The sequence below is a fragment of the Beta vulgaris genome, chromosome 7 (assembly GCF_026745355.1).
Source record: "Beta vulgaris subsp. vulgaris cultivar EL10 chromosome 7, EL10.2, whole genome shotgun sequence".
Lineage (NCBI taxonomy): Eukaryota > Viridiplantae > Streptophyta > Magnoliopsida > Caryophyllales > Amaranthaceae > Beta > Beta vulgaris.
The window spans coordinates 3,972,726-3,985,699 of record NC_079208.1 but is presented as its reverse complement, the minus strand read 5'-3'; the positions used below and the strand labels follow the sequence as shown (position 1 = coordinate 3,985,699).

General features: G+C 33.0%; 2 protein-coding genes across 2 annotated transcripts; one reads left to right on the top strand and one right to left on the bottom strand.

The window, feature by feature from the left end:
• Window positions 1–2,831: 2,831 nt before the first annotated feature.
• LOC104898344 (probable small nuclear ribonucleoprotein G) lies at window positions 2,832–5,817 on the bottom strand. Its single transcript, XM_010685404.4, has 4 exons — window positions 5,643–5,817; window positions 5,497–5,519; window positions 3,264–3,385; window positions 2,832–3,162 (listed from the first exon to the last, which is right to left on the bottom strand). Exons 1-4 carry the CDS (start codon window positions 5,675–5,677, stop codon window positions 3,100–3,102), a joined length of 243 nt encoding a protein of 80 aa, XP_010683706.1. The 5' UTR covers window positions 5,678–5,817; the 3' UTR covers window positions 2,832–3,099.
• Window positions 5,818–12,249: 6,432 nt separating this feature from the next.
• On the top strand, window positions 12,250–12,651 carry LOC104898343 (auxin-responsive protein SAUR21). The gene has a single exon (XM_019250552.2). The coding sequence runs from the start codon at window positions 12,250–12,252 to the stop codon at window positions 12,649–12,651; it is 402 nt and encodes a 133-aa protein (XP_019106097.1).
• Window positions 12,652–12,974: the final 323 nt, after the last annotated feature.

Sequence of the window (12,974 nt, the reverse complement as noted above, 5' to 3'; positions counted from 1 at the left end):
AAATAACCATCGTACCCTCTCCCCAACTAGGGATTGTCACATTAATCAAAGTGGAGAGAGTAATAAAAATTCTGAAGGAAATAGCCTTAATAAAAGGAGTTTTCCAAGAAACTAGAGCCTAAACAATCAAAAGTAGAGAATTGGAAACCCTACTTTAAGGACAAAGAACCAAATATGCGATGATATAGGCTTTAAACCAAAAAACAAATCCCTTAATCTCAACAGCTTTTTATGTTTTGTCCGTTTTGAGACTCCGAAAACAGGGAAAGTAAGAAGTGAGGCATAGTGTTTGCTATTTGGTACATACAATTTGTGCAAAAAGAGAATTTGTGAAGGAATAGAATGGAAGAAATGGATTGGGTAGTGGGCTTTTTCAGTCGATCCGACAAAAGTAAGAATTTTTTTTTTAATCTAAATGGGGGCCCATTAAAAAGGTTTCAAATTCAATCAAAACATGAGCGGCAAAGCAATAGTTAACGTTATTACCTTTTTTTTCAACAACGGGCAAACAAATAGTTTAACACCAACTTTATTTTATTTTAATATACTACACTTTGCTGTAAAGGTTTATTTATCATTTGAGATTTCATGAAGATAATTTGAAGATTGCCTATTCACTTATTATTATTGTGATGTGAATATTGATTATTCAAGTTGAGGACTTCTTGTATATTTTGATTGGAATTTTTTCATTGTTTAGATATTCACTCACGTCCTCCAATTTAATATAAAGTTGATAATTTTTTGTATTGGAATTTAAGTGGAAGTCTTTTGAGTGGCTATAATAAAATATCAGTCCTTTATTTTTAGTGACTTATCTTGTCCATTAATTTGTTGACCTTTAAAATATTTTTAAAAAAATTACTGAAAACTAGGTGAACGGTTAATTGTGATTTATTAATAATAATTGTTAATTTTAGTTTTAGTTTAATTATAAAAGTTAATTAAATGAATGGTGTAGATTTTAGATTTAAAATAAACAATCTAGAATAGATAAATGATCATGGCTATTATAGTGCTCATCTTTTTAAGTGCAAACTAGTTATTTGGCCCGGGCTATGCCCCGGGTAAGAGAAACTTTCATTTATTAACATAACACATTATGATAAGAACACTAAATACAACTTAGTCTAGTGGTTAAGACTTTAGTATATGTACTTGAGGTCTAGGGATCAAATCTATGCAATTTCTAATTTTTTTTAATATACATGGATTACATGAACTAATACCCTAGGGAGATTGCCACGTGGCACATAGACGTTCTTTCGCACGCCTTTTAATATATTTGTATAGATAGAAGTAAAACTTAAAACCAAAATTTATCGGGAAAAGTTGCTTCAATTCCCACGGTTTATAACAAGAGTAACTAGTTATTAGGCCCGGACGATACCTCAAGCTATTAATATTTTAATGTCAAAAGAATAGCATCTAATGTTGCATAGCTCATTGGTTAGAACTTTGTTGTATTAAATTGAAGTCATGTGGTCGAATAAATCTTACACGAAGCATATTTTTAATATTTTTTAATATATGTTGATGACATGAAACGAAATAACTAGTGGGGTAGTGCCACACGACGTGTAAACTTGCTTAAAAACACTTTTTAATATATTTGTATAGATTTTCAAATATTGACTATTATCTATGTAAAATATCTTATTAGAAACTATGAAAATTAAATATTACCCAAAATTATTCGAAATAATGTTTATACTACAACTCTATAAACTTTTAACAATAGCATAATATGCTTGCAGTCCAATTTGTTTTGCATGTTGTTGAAGTCTTGAAGAGAGCGTCTTGTCCATGATCATTACTCGCAGAGGTGACATGCATAGGGTCGTTCCTAAATCTTCCCTCTGTTTTTAATCTATAATGAAAAATATAATCATGTGGGGTCTTGTTTGATTCGTCTCAATTAGTACATTATTAATATTCAATCGTTATAATTTTTACTAATATATAATGAAAGATATTTAAGTTCAAAGAAGTGCATTGAGAGACGCGCAGAGAAAAGTGAGAATGATAAAAAACAGAGGGAGTATTATTTAATCGGATAATTTATGAAAAATGGCTCCAACGCATAAGAAATTTAATAAAATATGCACGTTATTAATCGAAAATTGACTAACTCATGTTTACTTGCAATTGTTTCTTCACAAAAAAAAAAGAACTTTTTTCATTTTTATATAATTGATAATATATCTAATACTTGTTGGATAACGTAATATAAGCTAATAAGTTATAGTGTGGTTATCAAATGTTATTTTTATTAAAAAAAATAGAAGTGATAGACCAATAGGAGTTGTGTCTATCTTTTATTGAAAAAGAGAGAAATCACATTTTTTTTTTTTTTGGGAGGAAGAGAGAAATTGCATTTTTTTTAGGGGAAGAGTGAAATCACATAATAATAGTAGGACCATGTCAAAATCAGAAGTGTTCAAAATGAAATGGAACAAAGAAAAAACAAAAGTTTCCAAACTATTGTAAATTGACGCACGCATCGTGTGCATATAAGGGTAGTTAAACAATAAGTAAAGGAATTCAACGTAATTTTTCATACTCGATATGCCTCTTGATCCAATTCTCCACTGTAGACCATATTTGATATCTTCAGTCTTCACCGTGAAACAAATCTTACTATTTATCTTAAAGGGGATCAGTTTTTGTTTACTCTGCCTTTTAAGTAACCCCTGGTAAGACCGTCTTTTATGTAGAAAAACTAATGAGTTATTAAAAAGAAACGGAGGGAGTATAAGATAGCTGACGTGGAGTAATTACTACTATACGCAAGGAATGTAACATAAAGTGGGAGTACTAAAACCAGCAAATAACCGGAGGATCACTACAGTCCTCAAATCAAATGTTTACGCCAAAAGCATACCTGATGTACAAAAAAACAAAGTTGCTCTGAATATTTTTGAAAGTATTTTCCAATTCAGAAGCTCACAATGAGTGATTAAGATACAAAGCTCTTACTTTACTCACTTCCACAATACCACCACCCATAAGATTCAAGCCACACCCCAATGTATCAGGTTAATCACATGTTCTGAATATACCAGCGCTTCCTACATAAACATAGACTATATCATCTTGCTAAATGGATCGAGCGACTGGTTCAAGCGCCTCAACAGTGACCACACTATTTCCTCTAATAACCTACACAAAACAGAGTATAAACCAGCTAGTCAGAATCTCAACTAAAATGCATAACCAAGCTCATCAATAAAATTTCAGATATAGAGGAACATTTGACTCACCACCATGCCTATCTCATTGCTCTCATTGCCATTTACATCCACAGTGTTGTCAACCACAAGATTCATAAACTGGTCAAAGCCACGAAGTGTACCCACCACCATTCTATTTGCATTCAGCTTGACTGCAAGAGAACGAGCTAGTTTACTAAACTATACAAGTATCATTTATTAGTAGTGCTGTTGAAAAAGTATTAAGACAGAACCAAGGAAGTATTTTATTGCAAGTACCCCAACAGACCAGAGCAAGAATAATATTAGCAAAACTCATTATCGAGCACAATCAATTAAAAGACCAAACAAGCAACAGATTGACCATAGACAATCCAGCCAGAATCCACCAATCTCCCTCACCGTCACAAAACAGTACTAAGTTCTGAAACAACAACTCAATGAACCTCAAATCTAACATAAAATCCCATCGCCTTGTAGCTTCAGAATATAATAAAGTCATCTATTAGAATTTATATTTGGAACCAAACTCTTGCTACATAGAACTATTTTGTTGTTGAAATTTTTTGAATTAGCTACCAAGCAGCAAACGGTTACTTAGATGTCTAGGTTGCACAAAGACGGATACGGGTACGGGGACGGAAAACGGCAAGATTTTGAAATTTTGGGAATGGGTACACGCACGGCGCACCCATACAAGATATGTATTGGGCACGGGCACGGGTACGAGTACGCGACTTAGAAGCAGTACCCATGCTACATAGGATGTCAGTGGCGAGTAGACTTTGCACTGAAGGGGATATCAGAAATAATTCTACAAGAAACCCAAGGAGCACAAGTCATGAGTTTCAATTTCTTTTAAAAGAAAGATTATCTTTTCCCTTGCTTAACTGGAGGATTTGTGTTCAAAAACATCTATAATATATGTAATATATAACAAGATCAATCTTGTTCAGTTGATTTACAGCTAAACAAAAGACGTCTGTGGTTACACAAAAAAGAATGACGCCGGTACTTCATCTGCTGTCCAAAGAAGCTGCAAATATTTTCATCCAGGTTGTGGAAACATGGAACTTTTAGCTCATAAGCAGGACTAAATGTATGCAAAAGTTGGGAAGCAGGATTGCATATCCACAGTTGAAGGAAGGAAAAAGTTGCATTATTCATGCAGCCCAAAAAGCTACTCTTTGAGTGAATTTTTTGTTTAGATGCCATAGTGTATTGTGTTAATTTCCTATTGCATCTCTTGAAATTTCCGACTATTTAGGGGTAAGGATACGCACATGTAGACATCCTCTGGACGGGACGTATATTCAATGTTGTTTAACATGTTATTCCATTTCCTTGTTATCTTTTTTGCTTTTCATTCAGCTTTTTGAGTATGCATTGATTAGAATTTCAAGATAGTGTATGTGATATACCGGAGAGCAATGTGCTTCCTGTTGGTTCAAAAGGTAATCTATTTCAAAGCCCCACTTTTCTTTACTACAGTTGGGTAAAATAAAACACCATTCATACCCGCTCCCTTAAGATGGGGGTAAAATAAAACACCATTCACACCCGCTCCCCAAGATGAACTCACCAGCAGACAAACTTTGGTTAAAAATCAACCAGTGCATGATGGTGTAATCTCAAATAAGCGTTTCCCCGTCTCTTGAGATTACTTAATTTGCTTAGATGACTCTAGTTACACTCTGCGCTTTCTTTCTCAGAAGATTCCCAAATTCAGTCATCGCCTTCAAAACACATACAAAACCACACCTAATAGACCAAGTGTTGGATCTACCCCTTGCAACTCACACTATCAGAATACATCAACCCTTAATTCCAGGAGTTGTGTGACTATTTCAAACACATCGACGGCTTCAATTACACTCAATAAATACTTTTTCCCAAGCTAATTTAACACTTCGACTCTCTAATTATCCAAATCCAAAGTTTAAGGTCCAAGATATATACGCAAAGGTTCAATTTCTCAGGACATCAGTAAATTCACTACAAAATTACTTACTAAACGTTAATTAGGTTTCACCTAACAGCTACGAAATTCAAACTTTGCGTAAACATATCACATATGTATCTTCACCTAGCCATCAAAACCTCTAAACATTCAAAATCAATCTTCCAATTGATTCAATATGACGCTACAATAATCCAAAACTAAAAATCTATAAACAAATTATTAACAGCACCAAAATAAATTCCACAATCAGTAGAAATAATAACAGAGAAACAATTCAATAAATAAAAAAACCACGATAAACACGAAAATAAAAACACTTACTTTGAAGTTTCTTGTCCATGTATCTGCACAACCCCCAAAAATAATACGAGAACGAAGAATTAGCAATATGAATGTAGAAAATCAAAATTAAAATGAATTAGAAAAGAGACTGAAAATTGTGATGAATTAATAGAAATTAAACTTACTTCTTGAGATCTGGAGGCTGACCTGATCTGCTCATCCTTAAACCCTAGATTGAGATAGGAGAGAGAGTGAGAAAGAGAGAGTTTCTGGGATGAGAGATGATGAACAGAGAAAATGTGAATAAACCCTAAATCTTAGAAGTAGAAGAGAAGGGTTTTTCGAGTTTTGTTGATTGGGCTCGATCCATTTCTTTCTGAAGGCCGATATAGGCCACTGGCCAGTGACTACTTTTGAGTGTTCAAATTTTTTTTTGAGGTGTGTGGATCGAGTTTGGGTCGAATTGTCGGAAGTTTAGTTATGAATTTTTTTTAATCCACAAAAGCCACGAATAGTATAAATTATTAAGAAGGGGAGTAGGAATTCGAACATTGAGTCAGATATTTTTGGGCAATTGTCTCTTTTGTCAGGTGAGTTATTCGGATGATATGTTTATTCTACTAGGGCTTTAGGAGCCAATAATCTATTCAAAGAGTAGAGGTAGATATCTCTCTCTTATTCTTAAAGTTTTTTCTAAAAGAAATTGGTAAGAAGAAATCCTATGGGCTATCCTCGTACAAGGCTCCCACCCAGAGGCCCGTTACAAGCCAGAAATGATTATTAGTAACAACCAGAAGTATTTTAATAGGTCTGTTTCAACAAAAAAAAAAAAAATTAGGTCATTCTCTATAAAACTTGTGTTTTATTAGGTACTTTCTGACAAAAAAATCCAAACAACTTTACATGCTAAAAATTGTATTCTATATTATTCATAAACCTTATAATGCAAAAGTCAAAATATTGTAAGTTAGAAGAACGGAGGAAGTACCAGGGGTGACAATTGATCGGAGATGGGTTGGGTGGACCTCCATCCGTCCATCACACGCGGCCTAAATATCCAGCAGATATATAGAGGTGGATGGACGAGGTGGGTAATTGGTTTCAAAAATATCATACATATCTAACCCGACTCGAACACTCGATCCACCCATCAGCCACTTCACCGCGAGTTTTCACCCGTTTATTAGGGGAAGGTAGGTGGACACTGCCACACTGGACACTCCACTCATCCATAGATAATTGCAGCTGCCCAGCTCTAGGAAGTATTCGTTTATTATTAGTAATTATTTAATTGTGTGCTTCGAGTAGAACTTACATCATGCACGTCTAAATGTCCAATAATGTCGTGAATCCCCTTTAGTTTTGTTAGCCGTACTTCGTCGTATACTTGCAGCTCCCACGTTGTGCGGCTAAGCTCTTCCCGAACGTTTGGTAGGCTTTCTTTTTTGGCACAAACCCATAAATTAGATTATAGATTACTTCCCATGTTGTAAGTTAACATTTGTTCTATGTTTTCGGTGATTCCTTCTTGTTTTTATGTTAACGGGCGGCAAAACCCAACTACCCAACATTATTATTTTCTTATCGAATTATCACCATAACTTGTCTATTTCGGTACTTCCTTTAGTTCCTTATCTTAGATTCCATTATCTGCCTAAACTTAACTAATTTAATCAACTTTTATGTAGAACCTATGGTTTGGTTTGGTAGTGCCGTTTTTCAACCACAAACAATCACTAAACATAACTCTTTTCTTGATTAAGGTAGTCACTTTCACCTTTATACAAATAAGTTTTAGTAGTTATATTTAAAGATATTAAAGATTTAATGTTCGAGTTATTCATTCGTGTTGCTTAAATGTTGAGCGGATTTTGGATAATACACTAGTTAGTGTCCCGAGCGATGCCCCAGATTGTTTCTTTTCGTAAATTTTTGTCTTGTTAAGGAAAAATTGACGTTATAATTTAAAGAATGCAAGAAATTGGAGTAAGAGATTATGTCTACGATAGTCTACTAGGGCTGGCAATGAGTTGAGACAGCTCGTGAGCTACTCGAACTCAGCTCGGTCAAAGCTCGGTCAAAGCTCGACTCGAGTGAACTCGACTCGAGCTCGAACTCGACTCGACAGGTTAACGAGTCGAGTCGAGCAACTCAATACTCGACTCGAGAAACTCGTGAGATACTCGATAAAATTTAATATATATATACTTTTTTTTAAGAAATTTTAACTTTATTTTTTCCTATAAAAATACTTGTACTTTTCTTTTTTGAAAAAATGAAAAAAAGTGTATAAAATGACCAAAGAGCAAAGCAAAGAATTTCTTCTATAAAAAATATAACTATATCAAATGACTAAAAAGTTTGAAACGAGTTTGAGTTCGAGCTTAAAACGAGTTCGAGTTCGAGCTTGAAACGAGTTCGAGCTTGAAACGAGTTCGAGCTGGAAACGAGTTCGAGTTCGAGCTTGAAACGAGTTCGAGTTCGAGCTTAAAACGAGTTCGAGCTCGAGTTCGAGTTCGAGTTTAGTTTCGAGTTCGAGTTCGAGCTTGAAAATTTGAAACTCGCGAGTTTTCGATCGAGTCGAGTTTGAGTATGAGTTTTCGAGTTCGAGTCGAGTTTAGTCAAACTCGAGCTCGACTCGCATCATTGCCAGCCCTATAGTCTACTATCATTACCATTAATGTGTTAGGTATCCAACTACTTGTATAGTCTTTTAATGAGATAATTACAAGACTTTATTATATTTTATTTTGAAATATTAACACAATGATGTTATGTTGGATCAATGGTTAAGCTTTCACTTTCCATTTCAAAGATCACGTGTTCGATACCTTCGAACTACACAACATAATTTTTTTAGTTGAGGGGTTTGACATGAAAATAGAGCATTTGCATTAGAGCCTTAGAGGAGAGTGCCACATGGCACATAGACATTCTTATGAACGTCTTTTAATATGTTACTAGTTATTAGGCCCGGGCTACGCCCCAGGTACGGAAAATTTTCATTTATTAAAATTATAATTTAAGATGGTAACACTAAATATTATTTGGTCTATTGGTTAAGACTTTAGTGTATGTTCTTGAGGTTCTGGGATCAAACCTTAATACATTATGCAATTTCTATTTTTTTTATTGTTGTGGATTACATGGAGTAAATCTCCCTTAGGGAGAGCGCCACGTGGCACCGTTTCTCGCTTAGGCACGCCTTTTAATATATTAGTATAGATTATATTATAGATTATAGATGTTTCATAATGTCCTTAATAAAGATCAGTTGATCAGGCATATAAATGTTATATTAAATAGGGTATGTAAACAAGTTTGATTGGACCGTGTTCGTATTTATATTGATAATAAATTGGTTAAGAGTCATTTGACCCGACCTAACCTGTCAAAAAACGGGTTAGAGAACTTTACCCTAACCAATCTATATAACGAGTGAACAATCAACATTTTTATTATTTCAAATATATTGATTATCATATAAACTAGATGAACAAATTTACTAAAGGAAAAGATGCATGTTCCAATTTTATCAAAAGAATATATGAACAACTACCTATTTGTGATCGACTTTTGAAAATGACTATCTATCAATTTATTCTTTTTTGTACAGCTACCTAATAATAAGTTTATGTATATATGACTACCAATTAATACCAACTAGTGTTTGCCAATAGTAAATTCACTCAAAGGGGTCCCTTCTCCATTTCCAACCCTAATGTGTCCAAGAAAATTACAATTTCACTATTTTATGGTGAAGAACCGTCAAGTAGCCTTAGCCTAATGATTGAATAGTGTGGGGAGAGAGAGAGATTAGAGAGAGGGGGTAAGAGAAGGGGCAATTTTTGTCAATATATATAGGATGACATGAGGATTTTATGGTTAGTTGGTGACTAATAGTTGCTCACAATTTTCTTTAGATAAAAACATATATTATTACTCAGTACTTTCACTATTTAAAAAATTAAAGTATACATGCTACGTGACGTCTTTCTTACTCCACTAAATTGTGTATATATGACACAACTCTTGTAAGATGGGAAAGATAAGTGAATCTCTACCATACAAGGAAAACCAAAACATCTTAACTAATGATCGAATGTCAAAAGACCAACTCAACCAAAAGCTTAAGCTGGTAGTTGGAGTCTCAAGAATTGATTTATACTTTATCATACCCCCTCACGTGAGAGCCCATTGGGCTTGAAGTGTGGATGCAGCACATGCCTCTCTCATACCTGACGCTAGATATTCCACTTAGAAATGAGGGGTGGATGAGATTTGAACCTCGTGACCTTTATGTCACCCTGGCTCTGATACCATGTCAAAGGATCAAGTCAACCAAAAATTTAAACTGGTGGTTGGAGTCCCAAGAATTGATTTATACTCTATCATCGAAAACTTTTATCAAAAAGAAACAACTACAATATAATAACCCAATTTGAGAATGTTAGAAATCAAACCCTCAAGGCCTCAAGCTCATGGTTGCATTGTATGGTTGAGAAGTGGGATAGTTCTCTTCTAATATGCTAATTTTAGAAATTCTCATCATTTCAATAATTTTGCTTCTATAAGCACAATTTTATACAACGGAAAAATTCAACCCTTGAACTGTTTGTTGAAATTTACTTTTTAAAAAGAATCATATGAATGAAGTAAATTAAAATTATAGTCTTAATTAGCGAAGTATACTTAAATATAATAATGTATACCAAACTTATTTACCAAATTAAAACTATAGTTTTCCTATGAACTCATCTTGTTAGTATATATCTTACCATACCAAATTGATTCATATATAAATGTCAACTAAACTAGTTCATAAAATTATGTAGGATGAATCTATGGTTCAATTCTATCGAAATTGTTGTCATTTCAACTCTCTAAGAACAAAAAACACATATATAATAAGACGTTCGAATAAATATCTTTGAGCAAAGAGTCGTCAATTGATTAATTTAATAATTTTGTATTGATTTGATGTGATTTGGTCATTGGATTATGCATTTCATTTTTAGTTTGGTAACTACGTCTACTACTGTTTTTATCTCTCGATCGACGTCGCTCTTCATACGTTTTTTCTTTATCATATACTTATAATCCCACTTATATTATAAGAATATATGCATGGTTACCAACTACTACTATGATATACTACTATGAAGATGAAAATAGGAGTGGTTGGTATTTTTTATCTTGAGTCATAACTAACTCGCGCCATGATTGAAGGATATATAGGAAGTTGGTGTTACATCAATGTCTTATGGACTAACCGATTAAGACGTAACTTTTATTAATTTCCTTTACAAGTACTACTATATAGTACTACACCAAATTGTGATGTCAAGCATGAATTTGAGGTTGAAATACTACCCATGTCCATGTGCCAAGAGTAAAATAAGGTACATTAAAGTATTTGACTAATCATCTACTTACTACCTAAGAGTACTTATTCCGTATTTGGATAGGTCATGTTCTTATTTTAATCTTTATAAAAAAATTATAACTTTTTAAATCTTATAGGTTAGAATTTGAGTCTATATATATTGTATTTAATATAATTATAACTTTTTAAAATCTTGTAAGTTAGAATTTGAGTCTACGCATATATTATGTTTAATATATAAGACGAACTGATAGTAATTTTTATCATAAGATTGAATACTCTTTTTCCCTTTTAAGGGATGATTCTTTACTCTTTAGTATTTAAAGTGGTCAATCGTAACTTTAATTGTTTGACATATAATTGTAAGTTTATCTCAAAGTTGTTGTTAATATAAAAAAAAGTTGTTCAATAATACGCTTCTTCGATTTTTGTTTAGCTACAATATTTTAACTTTTACATTATTATATGCTAGCTTTGACTGATTGTCTATTTTCTAAATATACTAATTATCATATTATATATATATACATAGATATAGATATATTTGACCATTAGCATATTTAAAAATTCATTAGTAAATAATTATAAAATATTGATATTTATCTATAATGTTTTATATAATTCCTTAATAGTATTTATTTATGGATATTAATAAAAAAATATAATCAAGATGAGATATGTTTATAGTACAAAAGTTAAATACAGAAATTTTTAAAAAATAAAGGAAGTACCATCGTTTAACGATTCAGGTAATACTAAAAATTATAATTTGTAATGGTTCATTTAAAATGGTTGAGTCTAGATATGCACATATTTTTGTAATTGGTAATATATCCAACAAATTTGACTAAACACCACATTTTTAACACAATCCTCCCACAAACTTTACTTGTCGAACTAACTATTATATACACTATTAGTCCTTATTGGTGAAATTTGGCAAAATTTGTTCATCCTAAAGTCTATATTATTAAATCCATAGAATATTCACCTAACCTCTTGTAATTTTAAAGAATATTTTGGACGGAAAAATAAGATACCTTTCAATCAAAGTGGCAAGCCAAATCAATGGCAAGTCATATTGTGATATAGCAACAACTAATCTTCCTTATAAATTAATATTTGATAAGGTCACGGATAAAATTGCCAAGAAGTCAATCAATCAAATGTGCTAAAAAAGAAACAAACAATGACTACCTACGCTACAAATACAATGATTGATTGATAATATTTCCCTTGTCTATATAATCTTACAAGTCAACATGTAACCCTTGTAAAGACATACATTCCCCCTTAAATTTCCCACATTGCAAATATATATACCTCTCTTGCTCTCCCTTTTTCTCTACACCTCAAAACCTTCCTTATTTTATCTCCCTCTTTCTATTTACAATAATATAGCAAACATGTTGAAGAAGATTAAAGTTAAACCTTTCTCTAATCTATCCAAGAAAACAAAGGCGACGATGATCAATGAAGTTGATCATCGTCGCTCTGAACACTCATACCGGCAATCTTTACTAATCAAAGAATCCGTGGAGGAAGGATCAACCCCCACGAAGATCCCAACAGGGTTCTTCGCGGTATATGTTGGAGAGGAAAGAGAAAGATTCGTCGTTCCAACGAGCTTTCTTTCTCATCCCCTCTTCAAAATTTTGTTAGAAAAGACCTATGATGAGTTTGGTTTTGAGCAAAAGAATGGTCTTATTGTACCATGTAGTGTTTCTACTTTTCAAGAAGTGGTTAATGCTGTGGAGAGTAACCACAAAAGGTTTGATATGAGGAAACTATTTGAGGAATTTGTTTGATTAATTTGTAAATATAGAAGAGTGAAGGTTATTGAGTTAATTAAGTTTAAGTTTGTAGGTGAGAGAAGCCATAATTTTGTAAGCCATAATTTTGTAAATGCTTGTAGATATAGGAAATTAATTCTAAGAGCAATTCCAAGGAGGAGTAGAAGTACATTCCCATGGATTTGCCGTGGCCAGTTGGTAGATTATCATGTAGTAGATCATGCATGAAACATACAGTATGACATTTTTTTTTTCTTCATGAATATATAGATTTGGTAGGTCGTTATATTTTTTTTGGTGTTTGCACCCGGTTCACCCTTCGGGTTACATCCGGATCG